Source organism: Hevea brasiliensis, chromosome 11 (genome assembly GCF_030052815.1).
Source record: "Hevea brasiliensis isolate MT/VB/25A 57/8 chromosome 11, ASM3005281v1, whole genome shotgun sequence".
Lineage (NCBI taxonomy): Eukaryota > Viridiplantae > Streptophyta > Magnoliopsida > Malpighiales > Euphorbiaceae > Hevea > Hevea brasiliensis.
Window position 1 is genome coordinate 71,959,636 of NC_079503.1, and position 22,785 is coordinate 71,982,420.

General features: G+C 40.7%; 1 protein-coding gene across 1 annotated transcript; it reads left to right on the forward strand.

Annotated features, from left to right (window-relative positions):
• Positions 1 to 1,805: 1,805 nt before the first annotated feature.
• On the forward strand, positions 1,806 to 4,061 carry LOC131170265 (uncharacterized). Its single transcript, XM_058129324.1, has 3 exons — positions 1,806 to 2,629; positions 2,819 to 3,596; positions 3,654 to 4,061. Exons 1-3 carry the CDS (start codon positions 1,806 to 1,808, stop codon positions 4,059 to 4,061), a joined length of 2,010 nt encoding a protein of 669 aa, XP_057985307.1.
• Positions 4,062 to 22,785: the final 18,724 nt, after the last annotated feature.

Here is a 22,785-nt window from a genome sequence, read left to right on the forward strand (position 1 = left end):
GGCTCAAAGACGTAGGGATAGGCTTGATGATGTATAAACTTGGCGTGAGATGAAAATAATCATGGAGAAGCAATTTGTACCTGAATATTACAAATAGGAGTTGTATATCAAACTCCAAAGTTTACGCCAAGGTGAAATGTGTGTGGAAGACTATGTTAAAGAATTTGATATGCTGATGTTAAGATGTGATGTGAGGGAACCACAAGAACAAACCATTGCCCATTTTCTTGGTGGTTTGAATTATGAAATTGCTAATACTATTGAATTTCAATCATATGTGTTTTTGCAAGATGTGATCAAATTTTCCATTAACGTTGAAAGGCAAAGAATGAAAGGTGGATACAAAGGCACTACTACCAAAACATTCACAAAACCTTCTAACAATAGCACCCCACGTACTAGTGATAAAGGTAGCATGAAGAAGCATGACAAAGGGGAGAGCTCTGCCAAAGCACTAGTTGGTGTAAGCAAGGGCAAGGAGAAGGAAGTAGATCCAGCCCCTCTTAAAAGAAGTAGAGACATAAAATACTTCAAGTGCCTTGGCCAGGGATACATTGCTTCAGAATGTCCCAACAAGAGAGTAATGGTGTTGAGGGAAGGAGCTAGAGAGTGAAGATGAGACTTGTGAAGAGGAAGAGAATCATGAAGCATATGGTGATGAGGAAGTAGAGTATGCTGATGTTGGAGAGATGTTAGTGGTCAGAAGAACCTTAAGTGCACATGCAACAAAAGAGGAGGAGCAAAGAGAGAACATCTTTCATACCAGATGCACTATTCTCAGCGAGGTATGCAATGTCATTATTGATGGTGGTAGTTGTAATAATGTTGCTTCCACTACCTTAGTTGAGAAACTTAATCTGCCCACCTTAGTGCATCCTCATCCTTATAAATTGCAATGGCTAAATGATGATGGTGATGTTAAGGTGACTAAGCAAGTAGTTGTTCCTTTCTCCATAGGCAAGTATAAAGATGAAGTTGTGTGTAACATTATACCCATGAATGCTAGCCATTTGTTGTTAGGCAGGCCATCGGAATTTGATTGAAAGGCTGTGCATGATGGTTTTAAAAATACTTATTCTTTTATGAAGGATGGGAAAAGAATTGTATTAGCCCCTCTTAGTGCATAACAAAAACATCAAGAGCAGCTGATTAGTAACAAACAAAAGAAGGAGAGTTTGTTCCTCAATAAGGGGACATTTTGAAGGCTATCACTAACCACAATTTTTTTTTTGTGCTTATTGTTAAAGAATTGCTGGAATCCAACCACATTGCAGTTCCTCCCATGGTGGCTGAACTATTGGAAGAATTTGAAGATGTTTTTCCTCAAGAATTGCCATAGGGACTACCTCCCCTTTGTTGCATTGAACATCAGATTGATTTAATTCCTGGAGCGGTATTACCAAATAGACCAGCCTACAGAAGTAATCCTGAAGAGGCTAAGAGTTGCATAAGCAAGTCATGGAGCTGTTGAAAAAGGGCTATGTTCATGAATCCATGAGCCCATGCTCTGTTCTAGCTTTGTTGGTGCCCAAAAAGGATGGTTCCATGCGCATGTGTATTGATAGTAGGGCCATCAACAAAATCACTGTAAAGTATCACTATCCCATCCCTAGACTTGATGACATACTTAATGAGTTGCATGGTGCTGTTATCTTTTCAAAAGTTGATCTGAAAAGTGGTTACCATTAGATTCGAATGAAGGAGGGGGATGAATGGAAAATAGTCTTTAAACAAAGTTTGGGTTGTATGAGTGGATGGTCATGCCTTTTGGCCTTTTTAATGCCCCTGGCACTTTTATGAGACTCATGAACCATGTACTTCACCACTTCATTGGCAAATTTGTGGTTGTTTATTTTGATGATATTCTAATTTATAGCAGGAGTTTTGAAGATCATCTTAAGCATCTAAGGGCTATTTTTGAAGTTCTACGCCAAGAAAAGTTATATGCGAACATCAAGAAGTGCACTTTTTGCCACGATCAAGTCACATTCCTTGGCTTTGTGGCAACCAAACATGGCGTGGAGGTGGACAAAGAGAAGGTGCAAGCAATACAAGAATGGCCAGTACCAACTATAATCGCGGAGGTGAGAAGCTTTCATGGCCTAGCCTCTTTCTACAAGAGGTTTGTAAAGAATTTTAGCACCATCATGACCCCCATAACAGAATGCTTAAAGAAGGAAAAGGAATTTAATTGGAGTGAAGCTGCCCAAAAGAGCTTTGAACTCATCAAAGAAAAACTGACCTCTACTCCAATACTTGCATTGCCGAATTTTTTGAAGACCTTTGAGGTAGAATGCAATGCTTCCGGAGTGGGAATCGGGGCTGTTCTAATGCAAAAAGGATGTCCCATTGCTCATTTCAATGAAAAGTTGAATGGAGCTAGTTTGAACTACTCAACCTATGATAAAGAGTTCTATGCTCTTGTTCGTGCCTTGGAGACTTGGCAACACTACCTCTTACTAAGAGACTTTGTTATCCACACAGACCATGAGTCCTTGAAACACCTAAAAGGACAAAGTAAGCTGAACAAGCGACATGCCAAATGGGTGGAGTTTCTTGAATCATTCCCATATGTGATCAAGTATAAGAAGGGACACTCTAACATTGTGGCTGATGCATTATCCAGGAGGTATGCCTTAATCTCTTTGCTAAATACTAAGCTGTTGGGATTTGAATTGATGGTTGAGCAATATAAGTTAGATAGGGACTTTTCTTCTATCTATGATTCTTGCCAAGAGAAAGTCTTTTAGGGATTCTACCAATATGATGGCTACCTCTTTAAAATGGGAAATTTGTGTATTCCTAACTGTTCTATCAGAGAATTATTGGTAAGGGAGGCACATGGAGGGGGTTTTGCTGGCTATTTCGGTGAAATTTTGACTTTGGAAGCCTTAAAGGAGCATTTCTATTGGCCAAGTATGATGAAAGATATGCACAAGGTAGTGGAGAAATGTGTGGCGTGCAAGAAGGCTAAAAGCAAGGAGATGGCGCAAGGGCTGTATATGCCTCTTCTAGTTCCTATTCACCCATGGGAACATGTGAGCATGGATTTTATGCTTGGCTTGCCCAGAACTCAAAGGGGCAAAGATTCCATATTGGTTGTTGTTGACCAGTTTTCTAAAATGGCTCATTTTGTTCCTTGCCATAAAATTGATGATGCTTCTCTTATTGCTAACCTTTTTTTTAAAGAAATTGTTAGGTTGCATGGCATTCCAAAAAGCATTGTTTCAGATCGTGATGCCAAGTTCCTAAGCTATTTTTGGAAGACTTTGTGGAAGAAGCTTGGAACTCGCCTCCTCTTTAGCACAGCCTGTCATCCTCAAACAGATGGGCAAACGAAGGTGGTGAATAGAACTCTCTCTAACTTGCTTAGAGTTGTCATCAAGAAGAATTTGAATAGTTGGGATGAATGCTTGGCCTATGTTGAATTTGCCTATAATCGAAGTGTGCACAGCTCAACTAAGCACTCTCCTTTTGAAGTAGTTTATGGCTTTAATCCAATCACACCAATGGAGTTAATGCCAATTCCTATTCAAGAAAGAGCCAATGTTGATGGGAAAAAGAAGGCAAAGATGGTGAAGTCTATGCATGAGCAAGTTAGAAAGCTCATTGAGGCCAAAAATGAATAATATAGCAAAATCATTAACAAGAAGAGGAAGCAAGTGCAGTTTGAACCAGGTGATCTAGTGTGGCTTCACTTGAGGAAAGAGAGATTTCCAAATCAAAGGAAGTCCAAGCTATTGCCAAGAGCTAATGGTCCATTCTGCGTGGTAGCAAGGATCAATGACAATGCCTATAAGGTGGATTTTCCAGATGAGTATAATATTTCTTCTACTTTCAATGTGAGGGATCTTTCTCCTTACTTGGAAGATGATTTTGAGGTTGGGAAAGAATATGATTTAAGGGCAAATCCTAATCAACAAGTGGGAGATGATGTGCCACATGATGACATGACATACGAGGGCCCATCGACTAGGTCCAAAAGCGAGCTCATACTTTGCTTGCTTGTATTCAGAATTAAAGAAGTTGGGTTGGACTTAGCAAGTCCATGGGGCATGTGAGATGGGTGCAAACTAAAATATTTGGGCTTAAGTTAAAATAAAGATAATGGGCTAATTATAAAGAAAATAAGTCTATATGTGTGTAAAAGGCCCCTATTTGCTGTTTGGAATTGACCAAGTCAAAGAAATCATAAGGAGATTGAAATATCTTTCAATTAAGGAAGGAAATAAGGTTGAAAAGTCACCAAATCTCCTCAAATTCGTGCATCACTCTATGGGCAGATTTCTGAAGTATTTTTTCCTCAAAAATTCAATATTATTTCCTATTTAGAAGGTTATTCAAACTTCCTATTTAGAAGGCTATTCAAACTTCCTATTTAGTAACCTTGCTATTTTCCTTTATAGTGCTTGTAATTAGCTTATATAAAGGCCAACTCTTGTAAGCTCAAAGCATTCTAAATTTTAATCAATAGCAAGTGTTGCTTCTTCTTTCTTATCAAACATTATTTATTTGTGGTGAAGTCTTGACTTATCACAAGAGTTCCTTATGTGGCGTCTTCATTGGGATTGTAATCTTTGTGGCAAGATTACTCTTATCAAATTTTAAGTTCCATAGTTATCTTCTTATTTTTGTCTTTCATTACTGTTGCATCTTAAATCATAAAATACCAAAAAGAAATCCTTTCTTTTTTTTGTTAAAGTTGATTTTGGTGTTATATTGCTTAATTTTTGCTTATTCTTGTTCTTCGATTCATTCTAGAAGAATTTCTTATTTTTTTATAACTAATTAATTTTATTCTTTCCTTCACAAGGAACATCACCAATTCTCACGAAAGGGCAGGTAATGTTTGTGCTATAGGCTAGGTAATAATGAGGATTCCAAGAAAAATTAAGAGTACAATGTAGGCTTAAGGGGTTTGCAAGGGTAAATTTTAGTAAAGAGAATTCCAAAGGTTTAATGAAAAGGTTTTAATCAAAGAATGCCTCATCATCTCTCTTTTCATATACAAGCTGATATTTTGCCTAGAAAGGTCTAAAAAGCTTGTTCTAAGGCTAGTGAGACATTAATTAGCTACCTTTTTTCTTATAGTTTCAATTAAACATTCCAAACTCTAAGTAACTGATTGGGTGACTCTTGGCTAAGAATATATAGGCAAAGGACCGGCATTTCAAAAACTTGCATCTATTTAGGACTTTCAATTCTCAAAACCATCTAGAAGTAAGTTTAATCTCTTACAGGAAACTCCCACTACTCTAAGGACTTAGTAAAATTTATTTTTTGAACGTGAGATTTCTAAAATGTGAAATGCATTAATTAAATAAAAACTATATGCAATTTCTATATGATTACTACATGATGTATGCTTAGGCATGTGTGAATTTGTAATCTATTTACATTATGAATGAATGAAATAAATAGATTGCACTTAAACTAACACACTAAAAATGTTGCAAAAATTTCCTCATGCCCCTAAACTCAAATCAAACATTGTCCTCAATGCCTAATGGAATGAAAAGATGGGATAGAATGGTTAAACGAATGAAATAATTCAAAAGGCTCAAAATTGTTATGTGCAAGTAAAATTTGCATAGCTTGTGCAGGAGGTTGTGCAAGTTTTGTAAGAAAAGTAAAAAGATTGGAGTGAATGGATAACTGACATTGCAGAGGTTGTGCGCTATGTTATGCAACTTCCGCATGAATGCAAATTAAGAATGAACAGTGCCACAAAAATTGGAAAATGAGTCAATTTAAAATTTGATGTGCATAACTCAATTTCTTTCAAAAATATGAACTGATTACAATCAAATAACACCAAAAGCTAAATTAAGACTCAAACTTTCACAATTTTAGCATAACAACATTCAATCGATTCTCAATACAAGAAAATTGTCAATCAATTCAACTTTCACAGCAAAAGAACATATAGCAGCACACCATCCACTTATCAAAATTAAAAACAAGAGATGGAAGAAGTCCCTTAAATGTTACCTTTTATACAATTCAAGCTTTTGACAGCAACTCTCCTCCTTGCCATTTTGACAAAGCCATTTGCATCCTATCAAATGCTTAATTCTTACAAAGTATCAAATTGAAAGTCAAATCAATCATACAATAAATAAGCACATTTAACAATTCAAAATGGTAAAAGAATAGAAAAACTCCCATGATTTTCAATTTTTGCAATTTCTGTCTGATAAGCATCTGGGCAAGATAAAATGAGATAATTATGAAAAATTGAATCCAAGGGTGATTAAAAACAAAACAAATCAAAACAAAACAAAACAAAATAAAATAAAATTAAAAAAAATAAAACAAAAGAACTTTGGGTGCCTCCCAAAAGCGCTAAGTTTAGGTCGTTAGCTTAACCCTTATCATGGTGCTCTTCAGGAGAAGGTGGTGGGTTAGAGAGGCTGCATGAAACTACTTTCTCAATTGGTTCCCCAGTGATGTAAGGTTTCAATCTCTGACCATTCACTTTAAAGTGCCTGGATTTCTCATTCCAGATTTCAATTACCCCATGGGGGAAAACTTTAGAAACTTTATATGGCCCAGACAATTTAGATTTAAGTTTGCCAAGAAATAATTTCAATCTAGAATTGAATAATAACATTAAATCACCTTTCTAAAATTCTTTCTTCTTGATTGCCTATCATGCGAAGCTTTGTTCTTTCCTTGTAAATGCAAGCATTCTCATAAGCATCAAGTCTCAACTCATCAAGCTAATTTAGTTGTGAAAATCTCTTCTCACTAGCTTTTCTTATGTCAAAATTTGTGTTTTTCTCATTTGGTTCTACCTTTGGTGCATAATCTTCATTAAATGATGATTGCTTTGTCTCACTCTTCACCACTTGCTCAATTTGGTACACTGGTGCCACAAGAGAAGGTGGATTACTTTCCAAATATTGTGCAAAGTCTATCACGTTTGGATTTTCATCATTAATACTCCCCTCTATGGATAAGGCAATTTTCAAGAGGTTCCTCCGAATAACTCTTTCTAAAGTGCTCTTTTACTAACTCATCAATAATATCAACTCTTAAGTAAGAGTCCACATCTTAATGGTGCCTCTTCAGAGAATTGCTAATGTTTAAAACTAGTTGATGAGGTCCCACTCTAAGAATAAGGTTTTCATCTTTTACATCAATCAAAGCACCAACTATAGCCAGAAAATGTCTCCCTAAAATAATAGGGATGTGAGAATCCTCTACCATGTCTGGAATTACAAAGTCAATCTAGATGTAGAATATTCCAACCTTGAGTGGGACATTCTCCAAGATTCTTTTTAGATATTTAGCTTATCTGTCTACTAACTGAAGAGAATATTAGTTGGCTTAAGGTCACTCAGGTTGAGCTTTCATATATAGAGAGGGGCATAAGCCTTCCACTAGCCCCTAAGTCACATAGAGCTTTGGTAAAGCATGATTCTCTAATATGGAAAGGAATTGAAAATCTCCCCATATCTTTAAGCTTTGAAAGGAGTTTCCTTTAAAGGATAGCACTACATTCCTCAGTTAAGACTACAGTATTATTATCTTTAAGTCCCCTCTTGTTCGAGAGAATTTCCATTAAAAACTTTGAATAAGAGGGCATTTAGGAGAGGGCATCAATGAATAGCACATTGATGTACAACTTTTTCAATACTTCTAAGAATTTCTCAAATTGCTTGTCTAACCTTACCTTATAATATCTTTATGGAAAAAGAAGAGTGGCTTATAAGGTTCTTGAGGAATATAGTTCTTTTCTTTCTCTTCAACTTCCTCTTTACCTTTCTTTAATCTCTCATTCTTTTCCTTCTTATCTCTTTCACTCTCATTTACAACTTCTTTTAGTGGTGCATCATTCTCAATGTTTTTCTCTCTTTCTCCAACTTCCTTGTCTTTTTTCTTTTTATTTTTTTTTTCACTCTTCTCATTTTCCACTATCTTACCACTCCTAAGTGTTATAGCTTGACATTTCTCTCTTGGGTTTTCTGACTAACTAGAAAGTTTCCCTATAGATTTGGTTCTAAAGGTGATTGTTTATTGTGCAATCTGATTTTCCAAAACTCTATTATGCGTTTGCACTTGGTCAAGCCTTGCTTTCATCTCTCTCATCTCCTCATCATGCTTGTGCTAATTAGAAAGGATTTGTTATAGCAAAGCTTCTATTGTAAAACTCTGTTCATGCTATTTAGGTGGAGGTGGAGGGTTAGTATTCCTCTATTCAAAACCATGCAGTGGTTGCCTAGGCTATTAATATTATTGCCCTTACTATTGTGATGGAAAGGTTTGAGCTTGGATTTATTGATTCCCCCATGAAAAGTTTGGATGGTTCTTCCAAGTTGGATTTTATGTCTGAAAATAAGGATTCCCATTTGTTTTTGCCTATAATTCCCAAAATAAGAAACTTATTCACGAAAAGATTCATTGCCATATGAAGGATAATTTACTGTATAACTCATTATTCTGTCAATATAAGCAACTTGTTGAGAAGTCCCAGAAGAGGATGAACTAACAAGCATGATTAGATCTTTTATCTTCTTTGCAAGTACATTTGTAAGTGCATCAAATTTGGCATTGATCATGTTGAATGGAACAAGGTCATACATTCCTATAGCTTACTTCTTTTAAAGTGGAGCTGGACCTGTTGGACTACTCCACAAATGAGTGCTTTTTGCTATTTTCTCTAACAAATCATAAGCCTTGTTCTCATGTGTAATTATAAACTCCCCTCCAATTTAAGCATCTATTATTCCTCAAATGGCTGGTGTGACTTTAGTGTAGAAATTTTAATTGATCATCCCTTGGGAATAGTATGATATGGGCACTGTCTCTCTAATTATTTCCATCTCATCCAAGATTCCTAGAGAGTTTCAGCTTCTTTTGGTTTAAAAGTTATCATTTGATTCCTTAACTCTTGAGTTTTTCCTGGTGGCAAGTATTGGACTAGAAAAGCATCAGTAAGGTCTTCCCATTTGGTTGTAGAGTTAAGAGAAAGGGAATTAAGTCAATCTAGAGCCCTATCCTTCAATGAAAAAAGAAAGAGTTTAAGCCTTGATGCATCATCAGACACTTCCAGTTGTTCCTCCATATCACAGATAAGAGCAAACTTCCTAAGATGGGTGTCGCAAGGGATTTTGCGGTCGCCTGAACGAACCCTCACCGAAGTGGGAAAGAGTGAGGAGTCGCCACCTTAGTTTTGAAGGAAACTAAAGAAAACCATTTGTGAAGAATAAATTGAAATGAAACCACTTCAAGACAGAGATTCTAGGTTCGGGGTCCGTAAATGGGTAGGAAAGGTGTTAGGCACCCCACCTCGTCCCTTAATAAGGGTAAGTAGACTTAATTTCACGTTCTTCATAAATTAGTTAAGAGGGCTTGAACGGAAATGTTAATCCTTTTGACAAAAGGAATATTTGATCTTTCACTAAATTCGGATTACCCAGATACATAAGTAAATGAGACAACCTTAGTGAATTGACGTCGCGAATCATTTTTGGTTTTGGGATTATCTTGCGTAAAGGTTAAGATTTGGTGTGAGAATCGGGTAAGAACTCTCCTCCGGTCTCTCTTAAATTCTGAGAGGAGATCGGATAAGAATCCTCCTCCGGTCTCTTTTGGGGTATTTAAAATTTAGGATTGAGGATCGGATAAGAACTCTCCTCCGATCTCTTTTAAGTATTCATTAAAATTTTAGCTCAGGGATCGGATAAGAATTTTCCTCCAATTTCTATTTAATGTTTATTAAAATTTTGAGTTGAGACCGGATAAGAACTCTCCTTCGATCTCTATTTAATATTTATTAAAATTTTGAGTTGAGACCGGATAAGAACTCTCCTCCGATCTCTATTAAGTATTTATTTTAAATTTTGAGTTGAGAATCGGATAAGAACTCTCTTCCGATCTCTATTAAGTATTTATTTAAATTTTGATTTGAGACCGGATAAGAACTCTCTTTCAATCTCTATTAAGTATTTATTTAAATTTTGATTTGAGACCGGATAAGAACTCTCCTCCGATCTCTATTTAATTAAAGTTTTGAGTTGAGAATCGGATAAGAACCTTCTTCCAAACTCTTTTTAAATTAACAGGAACCTTAATGGGATCTTTTCGATCTCCCAAATTTTAATTTTAGCTACATGTCATAAGGTCCTAAAGCTAAGGATTCTGACATTCTAAGGTGCTGGGGGTAAGGCTTCTAATTGATATTTTGTGACTAAATAAGAGAAGCTGGACTAAATTTTGCTGACTTCCCCTAAGGTCACTTTACCAGTACCTATTAATGTCCGATCTATTCTGTTTCGTTTACTTTGGTTTTATTCCACTTTATGGCATCTTGCCGAATTGCCGTTTACGTCAGCCTAATAGTTTGGCTATTTTCCTGACGTGTTATTCAGGCTCTCTCTCTTAAAAGAGACCCTTAAGTTGCAGTTACCTATGTTTTACCCAACCACTTGCACGCTACTAGGAGATAGAAAACTTGCATTCAGAAATGACGAAGATTAATAAAATGATGGACTGATCACTAAACAGATAACTCGAGAGAGTAACATTCTTTGGGGTTCTTTTGCACAAAATGAACTTGGAGAAAATTGCATATGTAAGAAGAAGTGCGAAAAGTAAACGTAAACACTTAATAAAACAGCAGTATGAGCTCTTACCTGTAAGGAGCCAAATTTATTGAAATAACTACGGGGTGACAAATAGTGATAAGACAGCGGACTGATTAGCCTGAGGGCTGGTGTTCGTCGTGAACTTAAAGGGTGCTTAGCTAAAATGCAACCAGATTAAGATAAAAACCGAGTGGAATGAAGTTTAGCTTGGACAATGGGAGTGAAAACAGAGATGATAAGGGCTGAAAGTGAGAGTGTGACCAGATAATGAACAAACTGAAAATATAGAGTTCCAGTATTCAGAATCCTTTTCAAGAAAACACTTTAGAAAACTAGTTTCAAAAGTCTTTCTAATCAACACTTCTAAGTAGCAGGGTAACAAACTGAATGAAGTTTCAGAGTTCTTCTGCTATAATAACTACCTCTCTTTTTTTGCCCATCCCTTGAACAGTTTTTCATGCAGGTATTTATAGGAATCGGGTGCTCCCCATGAAGGGTCAGGATTTATTTTGAGGGAGATGGAGGGTCAAGATTTTGAAGGACATGATCGGATGCTTGAGAATTAAAGAGAACCAAAATGAACGGCTGAGATCATTCTTCAGAATATTTGTCCTTTTCTTCTTTCAATCTGATGGTCTCAAATCCTCTTGTCCGGAGCGATCTGAGGGCTAAGAGCGAAAGGCGCTGGTCTTGTCGTCTCCTCTCTTGATCCAAGGGCTCCGGGTTCGCCCTTACAAGTGAAATCAACGGTGGAGATTGGGATGTACAGGACTGTCATGACATACCCTGGCACCTGTCAGCATTGCGGGCTATTCTTAGGCGGGCGGTGGAGATCTCGTCTGCCACGCTTTAACTACCTCGGCTCTGATTCTGACGATGGTTATTTGGGATTTGTCTTATTCTATTTGTCTTCCGATCCCTCCCCCTTCTCGATCTTCTTGACACGCTCCTATTCCGATCTCTCATGTTGATATCCCATCCTCCGATCTCTATTATTTCGATCCCTTAATCAGCCTTGGTCTGGTCAAAGCATTAATTTCCCATCGATTCCCGAAGCGTCCGCTTCGTTTTCTGCTCAGTAATAAATGCCCGTTTTCCCCTATATATACCCCAGACGAAAGAGACTTCCCTTCATCCGATTTCCTCTCTTCCTTCTTACTTCCCAGTTCTAGCTGCTCCGGCGGAAGTTCCGGCTGCAACTGTGGCTTTGATCCTTCTCCGATAAACTCCTTTGTTCCTCGACTAAAAATTTACGATCCCGGTGATCGAATAATAGCAATAACCTTATCTGATGATGGCGAGAGAACTGAATCAATTAACCGATCTGGATTGCGGACCTCGATCGTGCCGATCTCGAGTTGTTCCACCGGCATAATCGACGAACCGATCTTGGCCAAGCAAATTGCTTTTGTTCCGCCGACCCTTGGCAGTTGCCCTTCCGAGTTTATTCGGCTTCTCACCACATTGGGTGTTCCGACAGCGTCTTCCCTCCACATTGGGTGTTCCGACAGCGGGTTAAGCTCCGGTCGGCGATACCCTTTGGATCAGTCACAATGTTGACTATTGACATGGGCCTCTTTAGATAGGATGTTCCGCTGGTCTTTAGAGATCGGCCTTTTGATGTAATCAGATGTAATCCGATCTTCAGATCGCCCAAATGATGTAATCAGACTTTTGGAAATGTATTCCGATCTCTTGAGATCGCCCAAATGATGTAATCCGATCTTTTGGAAATAAAGATTTTATTTTGTCAATTATTATCTTATTAATTATTTTTCGAGCTCTAATATGATTATCCAATCTGTAATTCGAAACACCTGGATCTACCGCTCTATAATTAACCGATCTCTTTATGGAATCTTGGGAATATTCGTGAGACGTGTCAGAACAGCTGCCGAGTCCCGCTAACCGATGCGCTGCCTGGAACCTTGTGAGCATTAAATGCTCGAACGAGTATAAATAGGGGTGAGGGGTTAGCCATTTGCTCCTGTATGTCATTTTCAATCTCTCGCTCGCAACCTCAAAGTTCTCTCGTTTACTCAAGTTCTTCCGACGCCGATCAGACTCCGGTAAGGGCTTTGATCTTCTTTTTAGTTTAAGTTCTTTGTTTTCTTTGAAAATGAGCGGTGCCGAGGGTCAAAGAGCGGCGAGTCCTCCTTCCATTCAGTTCTCGTGGTCGTCTGACGAAGAAGAGGTGGTCGGGCCAAGCGCGCAAACAGAACCTCCTAGGGTCTCCGTTCCAGCTTGGGGGCGGATCGGACCATCATGGCACGTACCTTCTTCAGGGAGGGAGAATCTCCCTATGGACGAGCTGCCATCGATCTTGCAAGAATCTGATCTACAATCATTCAGCCAGGAGTACAATATTTGTCCTGATTCGTACGAACTTATCCGGTGTCACGGCGATCACCGAGCCGATCACTTCTTTAAAGAGAATGACCTGGTTATGGTATACGAGGAATAGTTAAAGGCCGGTCTTTGGTTCCCTCTGGATGACTTCTTCAAGGAGGTCCTAAAACTTCACCGAGTGTGCATTGCTCAAGTTCACCCTAACTCGTGGCGGATCTTAGTAGCCTTCCGAGGCCTATGCCGAGCTAAGGGAATCAGACCTACGGCTAAGGTGTTCGCCGAACTGCACAGGCTAACTCGCCGAAAGGACGATGAGCACTGGTTCTTTCAGGCGAAGCCTCATTGCGGGCTCTTCACCGATCTGCCCTCCTCCCTTAAAAATTGGAAGAACCGCTTCTTTATTCTGAGGAGCAAAAATCCAACCTGCTTTGAGGACTTCCCCCGTAGCTGGTGGCACCAGGGGCCCTTGCTTCCGAAGTGCATTACCCTGAACCAGGAGAAAAGCTTGATAGTGATGCATCTGAAGAATCAGGCTGCCACTCAAAAGTATTCCTGTTTAGATGCGGTGACTGCCGAGCTGCACCATTGGACCATACAGCTGCTCACCGACCAAGATCGCGAACTTCCGCTCTCTGACCTCGGCACTGGTATTTTCTACATCTCAGATCTCAGGACCTTAGCGATCTCACTGACCTCTTCTTTGTGCAGGTATTGCGGGTGATGAGGGTTCTAGGAAGCAGAAGAAAGAAAGAGAGATCTCCCGGAAAATAAAGGAGATGAAGCGTTCAGAAATGCTTCGAACTCCCGGCCATGAACTGTGGGAGACGCAAGGAGGCCCGTCCCCGACCTTCGGCCGCCGATCACCGGCCGCCCGATCTCCTCCTCAACAGGAAGAGCCGGCTCCACCTCCTCCAGTTGCTCCAAGCACAGAAAGGGGTCCTTCTCAATCTTCTGTGAGAGTCTCTTCTCGTGGCGCTCAAACGTTGATCGAGTCCCTGAAGAATAACCGGACTGTTCGGGAGAACCCCGATTTTGCCAAAGTCTTGGGGTCTTCCATCTGCCTTCGGGAGGATCGGGACAGGCTATCCCCGGACAGCCTTGACGATATCTTGACTCGATCCATGAGCCTGAAATTGGAGTGTCTGGTGAACCAGACCATAGTTCGGGAAAAGGCTCATCGCCTGGGCAAGGAAATCGAGAAGAAGAATCAGGAAGTGACTTCCCTCCTATCCCAACTCGCATCTGCTCAGGATTACATATCTCAAGTTGAGGGGCGGGCGAAGTTCTATGAAGATAGGCTGGCCGAACAGAATCATGTTCTGGCTGAAAGGGATCGTGCTCTCGGGGAAGTCTAGTCGCTCCGGGCCAACGAAGCTTCTCAGGTCGCTCAACTTATCGAGGAGCTTAAGGCGAAAGACGAAGAAATGGTGACAGGGATAGCTGGTGCCTATGTGAATGCTCACAAGGACCTCTTGGCCGAACTCCAGAAGCGTTACCCAGAAGAGGACTTCTCTTGGATGGTCGACCTGGCTCCCGGGGGCGAGGGTGAGGATAGTGAAGAGGAAGGAGAGGATGAGCGAAATGTAGATCAGGCTGGGGGTGATCCCCCAGCCGAATAACTTGTACAAATTTTGCAATGAAATGAAATAGAATGCCTTTTTGTTTGATGAATGGTTGTGATCGGAAAATTTCTAAACACTTGATTGTCTGAGTATATTGAAACAACTAAAAACTATTATTATCCTAAGTGTGAGAGATCGGAAAATACAACATGCATGAGATTGCTAAACGGAACTTAATTGAAAATTTTGGCTTGAACATCTAACATCGGGATCTTCATTAAACCGGATTAGAACCTTAGCTTGATTATTCCTAAACTTTTAAAAGAGGGGTCGATCATAAATATTGGCGGCAAGGTTCTAGTGTTAGTTCAATTTCGTCTGACAAGAGAGATCGGGAATGTAGTTAACTGGTCAGGATATTTGACAATGGGCTTGAGAGATCGGTGAATGATTTGAAAGACCGGTAAAGCTTTGACTGATATGAGGACTTAGCATTAACTCAACTTTCTGTGAAGAGAGATCGGAACCGTGGTTAGATGGCAAGGAGAGACTTAGTGCTAGGGATCGGTTTCGAAGTTTATTGATTCTGGGGATCGGCCAAAATATGGTGTCGATAGCTGCCCCTCTTTACATAATTTCTATTAAAGGAAAAATTTCCGTGTAGGAATTATGTAAAGATTCAGACTCATATTTTGGACGATTAGGTGTTCGAAGTTAGGGAATCAAAGCACACCTAAGTTAGTGACCTAGAAACTGGCAATGGAAGTTAAATTAAAATCAACTTGGATCTAGGAACCAGAGGTTGATAGCAGGAAATGTAAATTGCATTAAAATCAACTTAGATCAAGGAACCAGAGGTTGATAATAGGAAATTTAAATTGCAGGAAATTAAAATCAACTTAGATCAAGGAACCAGAGGTTGATAAGAGGAAATTTAAATTGCAGGAAAATTAAAATCAACTTAGATCAAGGAACCAGAGGTTGATAACAGGAAATTTAAATTGCAGGAAAATTAAAATCAACTTAGATCAAGGAACCAGAGGTTGATAATAAGAAATTTAAATTGCAGGAAAATTAAAATCAACTTAGATCAAGGAACCAGAGGTTGATAACAGGAAATTTAAATTGCAGGAAATTAAAATCAACTTAGATCAAGGAACCAGAGGTTGATAACAGGAAATGTAAATTGCAAGAAATTAAAATCAACTTAGATCAAGGAACTAGAGGTTGATGACAGGAAATGTAAATTGCAGGAAATTAAAATCAACTTAGATCAAGGAACCAGAGGTTGATAACAGGAAATGTAAATTGCAGAAAATTAAAATTGGCTTAGATCAAAGAACCAGAGGTTGATGACAGGAAATGTAAATTACAGGAAATTAAAATCAACTTAGATCAAGGAACCAGAGGTTAATGACAGGAAATGTAAATTGCGGGAAATTAAAATCAACTTAGATCAAGGAACCAGAGGTTGATAGCTGGAAATTTAAATGCAGGAAATTAAAATCAACTTAGATCAAGGAACCAGAGGTTGATGACAGGAAATGTAAATTGCAAGAAATTAAAAATTAACTTAGATCAAGGAACCAGAGGTTGATAGCAGGAAATGTAAATTGCGGGAAATTAAAATCAACTTACAAAGCAAGTCTATCCTTAACACATGAAGTTCTTCCCTGATGAAGTGTACTTAACGGAAACCCGAAGGCCAAAGATTAATGGAGGACGAGTTGCAAGACTTGACCCATGACCTCCATTTCTTCGAATGCCCCATTTCTGTTTTTCAGATTTTCTCCCGAAAAGCACCTTCGTGGGTTTTTACTTCCCCTTCGTCTATATGACCAGAAGCGCCTTTCCAGGTTTTCACCTCTAGTTTTTTTTTTTTTTTTTCCTGCAAATCTCATAGTAAAGTATGTGAGGTTATCAATTGTTAAATCCTAATCTTGTGGCAAAAATTTTAACTGATTAATAGCGCTTTAAATAACGAGATTGCAGAAGGATAATGTTAAAGAATAAATATAAGGGAAAGATAGAAGCATAGGGAATGAAGTATGACTTTATTACGATTTTAATAAAAACAAAGATAGAGTTTCAAAGAAGAAGGGTACAAGGATAGATCTCACATATTCCTTGTGGCTGGCTTAGGAATCCCTTAACTGCCATTATTTCAAATTCTCTGAAGCCTCATGTCACGACGGTTTATTTCCCTTTTCGGTCCCATGCTTCTTTCCTTATTTCTCCCTTTTGGTTCTTGGGATGCCCTTGCGGGTTTTCACCCCTAGATTTTTTTTTTTTTTTTTTTTTAACTCACTTTTTCAGGATGCCCTTTCGGGTTTTCATCCTTCACTCATTTTACAGAAAGTGCCCCTTCGGGGTTTTCGCCTTCTTTCACACATTTTGCTAGGAGCGCCCTTTCGGGTTTTCACTCCTACCCCTTTTTTTTTTTTTTTTTTTAGGCATAGTATTTCTTGACGGTGTCAGCATTCACAGGTCTCGGAAACTCTTCACCGTCCATGTGGGTCAAGATCAAGGCTCCTCCAGAAAATGCCTTTTTAACCACATAGGGTCCCTCGTAGGTTGGTGACCATTTGCCTCGGGGATTGTTTTGATTCGACAGCACTTTCTTCAGAACTAGGTCCCCGGGTTGGAATTCGCGCGGGCGAACATTTTTGTCAAATGCTCTAGCCATTCTCATCTGGTATAACTGTCCATGACATGCTGCTCCTAACCTTTTCTCATCAAGCAAGTTTAACTGATCCAACCTTGACTGGATCCATTATGACTCATCAATTCCTGACTCCTTCAGAATCCTTAGGGAAGGAATTTCAACTTCAATCGGCAATACTGCTTCCATGCCGTAAACCAGCGAGTATGGAGTTGCCACGGTTGAGGTTCTCACGGAAGTTCGGTATGCGTGGAGAGCGTAAGGAAGCATATCATGCCAATCCCTATACGTGACCGTCATTTTCCAGATTATCCTCTTGAGGTTTTTGTTTGCAGCTTCCACCGCTCCATTCATCTGGGGACGGTATGGGGAGGAATTGAGGTGTCGGATTTTGTATTGATCACATAATTTCTGAATCCTCGGACCATTCAGATTCTTAGCGTTATCGATGACGATTTCATTAGGGAGGCCATGCCGGCAGATAATATTGCTTCTGAGAAATCTGAGAAACGTATTCTGTGTGATATGCGCATAGGATGTCGCCTCGACCCACTTGGAGAAATAGTCGATGGCCACAAGGATGAATCTGTGCCCATTGGATGCCTTGGGATTTATGGGACCAATCACATCGATGCCCCACATTGCGAAAGGCCATGGTGAGACGAGGTTGAACAACTTGTGAGGTGGCACATTGATTGGATCGGCATAGATTTGACACTTATGGCATTTTCGGAAATACTCGACGCAATCCTTTTCCATTGTGGTCCAAAAATACCCACGTCGCATGATTTGCTTAGCCATCATGTGCCCATTGGCATGGGTTGCACAATTTCCCTCATGAGTCTTAAAAAGGATTTTCTTCGCCTCCTTTGCATCCACACATCTCAATAATTCGCCGTTAGAGCTCCTCTTGTATAGGGTTTCTCCACTGGGGAAGTATCCCAATGCTAATCTTCGAATCATCTTCTTTTCATTCTTGCTTGCCCCCAAAGGGAATTATCTGGTTCTACAGTAGACCAGGATGTCATGATACCAAGGCTTTCTATCGGGCTCTTCTTCAATCATGAAGCAATATGCTGGCTCACTTCTTGCTTTAATCTTCAATGTCTGAATCATCTGACCCTCTTCGATTTGAGCCATAACAGCTAGAGTAGCTAAGGCATCAGCAAATTGATTCTTGTCCCTACTAAGGTGAGTGAAAGAGATTTCTTCGAATTTCTTGATCAGCTCCAATAGGTACTTCTGATACGGGATTAGCTTGGGATCCTTGGTTTGCCATTCTCCCTTGACTTGATAAATAATCAGGGCTGAGTCTCCGTATACCTCCAGCTTCCTGATTTTCATTTTGATGGCGGCCTATAGACCCATCACACAAGCTTCGTATTCCGCGACGTTGTTGGTGCAGTCAAATCTCAATTTAATGGCTATCGGAAAGTGTTTTCCATTCGGGGATATCAATACAGCTCCAATTCCATTACCGGACAAATTGACAGCTCCGTCGAAATACATTTCCCATACATCGGCTGGCCCCTCTTCTTCGCAGTCCACTTCATTAATATGCTCATCAGGGAACTCAAAATCCAGAGCTTCATAATCCTGGATAGGATTTTCTGCTAGGAGGTCAGCAATCACGCTACCTTTCACCGCTTTCCGGGTCATATAGACTATGTCATATTGGGAGAGTATAACCTGCCACTTGGCTATCCTACCTGGCACGAATGGGCTTTCGAATACATATTTGATAGGATCCATCCTGGAGATGAGCCATGTCTTGTGATTCAACATGTAGTGCTTGAGGCGATTTGCTGTCCAGGCTAACGCGCAGCAAGTCTTTTCTAAGAAAGAGTACCTTGACTCACAATCATTGAACTTCTTACTCAGGTAATAAATAGCCCTCTCCTTTCGCCCGGTATCATCATGTTGTCCCAAAACACATCCCATCGAGTTCTGCTGGACTGCCATATACAAGATAAGAGGCCTCCCTGCCACGGGTGGGACCAATACTGGTGGGTTTGACAAGTATTGCTTGATCTTCTCAAAAGCCTCTTGGCAAACTGAATCCCATTGGGTGGAGTTGTTCTTCCGGAGTAGCCTGAAAATTAGCTCAGCTTTGGCAGTGAGATTAGAAATAAATCTCAAAATGTAGTTCAACTTTCCCAGGAAACTGCGCACTTCCCTTTCTGTTTTCGGGGATGGCATTTCTTGAATAGCTCGAACCTTGTCTGGGTCTACCTCTATTCCCCTCTCGCTTACTATGAATCCCAACAACTTTCCCGATCTAGCTCCGAATATGCATTTGGCAGGGTTCAGTTTCAACTGGTATTTCCTGAGTCTCTCGAATACTTTCCTCAGTACCTGCACATGACTTTCTTCTCCCCGGGATTTGATGATCATATCATCCACATACACTTCCACCTCTTTATGCATCATATCGTGGAATAATGTGACCATTGCACGCTGGTAGGTAGCACCAGCATTCTTCAACCCAAAAGGCATGACCCGATAGCAAAATACTCCCCATTGAGTGATGAAAGCAGTTTTATCCTTGTCTTCCTTGTCCATCGGGATCTGATTGTACCCTGATGCCCCATCAATACACGAACACCTGCCCAATCCCGCAGCATTTTCAACTAACACATCAATGTGAGGGAGAGGGAAATAGTCTTTCAAGCTCGCTTTATTGAGATCCCTGTAATCGATGCACACCCGAACTCTCCCGTCCTTCTTCATTACCGAGACCACATTAGCTATCCATTGGGGATATTTGACCACTTCCAGGAACCCAGCGTCATACTGTTTCTTGACTTCATCCTGAACTTTGAGCAGTGTGTCGGGATTCATTCTCCTTAACTTCTGCTTTACCGGGACTGTCCCTGGAATTAATGGAATTTTGTGCGTCACTATCTGGCGGTCCAAACCCACCATATCATCATAGCTCCAGGAAAATACGTCGAGCAATTCTTTAAGCAGACTGATCATATCTCCCAATTCTTCACTCTCCACTACCTTGAGTTCCCTTTTTACTTCTTCTGTGCCTAACTTTATGGTGTGTGTTTCGTCTTCACAAGGCACGAGGGAGGGCTCATCCTTTTCACTGTCTTCTTGTGTAGGGACTTCCTCAGAATCATTTGAAGTAATGGCAGTTATGGGGATTTCAAAATTAACCAGAGGAATCTCTGAATCTATTGGATTATTAGGTGTTAATTGATGAATGGTCCTGAATGAATAAAAAAATGTATTATAAGGATGGAATTCAAAAGAAAGAGAGAATTGGATTTAAAATGCGCTATTAATTCATTAACGTTTGTGCCATAAGAAAAGGTCCATTTACAGTATTACACTTGTCACCATGGACAAAATGATCAAGTGTAGATAACCAAAGGTACTTTACTCGAAATTGAGTACAGGGATGTCCTCGGTTGTCCAGTTGTTCAGCTCTTGCCCCTCAGTCATTGGCGAGACTAGGGCCTCATACAAGGAATCCAGTTGGATGACATCTATGGATGGATCATCGGGTGATTCTTCTGTATTTGCCGGATGTTGAATGACCGGTTTAGTGAAGATCTCCGTAATTCTCGGGACTACTTTCATCTTTCCCATTTTCCGATCGAACCTTTGATCCCGGAGCATTTTCCTCATCCAGAAATGCCCATCCATAAGGGCATCTTCCTCATAACCCAAACCGCAGCGGCCTACCTTCTGGATAGCTGGTATGGGTTCAACGATTCCCTGTAATGTGGCGCCTAGGCCTTTGCCTTCTTCGTACCCACTCCTTGTCATTATTTTGGCTACCATAGCCATAGCCCCTCCATTTTCTGAGATGGTTTCTTGTAACTCGAGGGCTTGGAAGGAGCTTTCTAATGACTCCTCAGCTGCCTCCACATAGGGAAGTGATTGCGGCTTGGTGACTAGCAAGGCCTCCTCTCCTTTCACTGTGACGATTTTGCCGTCCCTGATGTATTTTATTTTCTGGTGCAGAGTTGAGGGAACGGCGTTCGCAGAATGGATCCAAGGCCTCCCCAGCAGCATAGTATAGGCAGGCTCAATGTTCATCACCTGGAACGTGACGTTGAAAGTGCATGCGCCAATCTGAAGCGGCAAGTCAATATCTCCCAACACTTCTCTTCTGGTACCGTCAAAGGCTCTTACCACCATAGCACTTTGACGTATGTCCGATTGGTCAACTGGCAACCTAGCTAAGGTAGCGCTAGGGAGTACATTGAGAGCTGACCCGTTATCAATAAGTACCTTGACTACTATACAACCCTTACACTTCACTGTTACATGTAGAGCCTTAGTGTGCCTTAAACCCGCAGGGTCTATCTCGTCCTCCGAGAAAGTAACAAAGCTGGATGCCTGGATTTGTCCCACTATCTTCTCAAACTGCCCCGAAGTAATGTCGGGGTTTACAAAGGCCTGATCCAGGATTCTCTGCAAGGTTTGTCGGTGCACTTCCGAACTCAAGATCAGTGATAACAGCGAAATTCGGGCAGGAGTTTTCCTCAACTGCTCCACCACATCATACTCACTCTGTTTCATTATTTGGAGCAGCAGTTCCTCCTCTTCTTTATGCTCAGCAGGCTCTGCTTCCTCTGTCTTCTCAACCTCCTCTTCGGTGTTCTTCAGTGACTCTCCCATTTTTACTTTCCCTTTTTTCTTTTCTTTTTCTTCGTTACTGTAACACCTCCCACTTCGAGTTATAAACTCGACCTCTTGCTCAAGGGAGGAGGGCTTTGTGGCAGTGACGGGTTGGGGATCGATCTGGGGAGTAGCACTGGTGGTAGGTCCAGCATAAGTCATCTGAAAGTGTGCATAGGGAGTGAAACATGGCTTAGGAGGTGCCAGAGGTGAAGCAAGGCTAGGAGCCAGTGTACTGCTTGACGCTCTCTGAGTGAAGACTTGGAAATTGTAGTTCCAAGGTATGGCGTGGGTGTTGGTAACAGGGAGCTGAGATGGGGCTCGGATAACCATTACTGGTGGTGAGGCTACCGGGGGTGAGAAAGTGATTCTGGGTTTAGGGGTGGGAGCATTTTGGCTATATCTAGTGGTATTCACTCCCTCTTCCATCTTCGACCTGTCCGCATCTCGTAACCTTGAGAGACAATAAGTTCGAACCTCTTGCTCAATCCTCACACTGCACTCGTGATCACCGCTCTCCATGATAAGGACACCTGCACTTCTTCCAATCCCGCTACCCGAGGCGAGGTAGCCTTCCTCATCGCCACAAAGAAAATTTCCTTGAAGTAAGGAACCAGCTTGTCTACTTCAAATACGATCCTTCTTCATTAGGCTCTATCATATTTACACCACCGTCGCATTATGGTTAGGCAAAGGGGTTTGAGGTAACATTGGGGAGGGAACCATTTCCCTCAATCTTCAACCACCCGCTTCCGACAAAGCGCACTCTCCCCCTGAGTGCCCCGCAGTTATCGGTTGAGTGCCCTTGTGCCCCTCCATGATACTCACAACGGGCAGTGGTATCATACCACCTGTGGTATGGAGGCTGAATTGGATCTAGGGGAACTTGTACGATTTGGTTTATACCGACAAGGTATCGGTATATTTCACTGAGTGGGAGGGGAAGAGGTGGATCAGGGTTTCTTGGGGGTCTTGGGTTGTT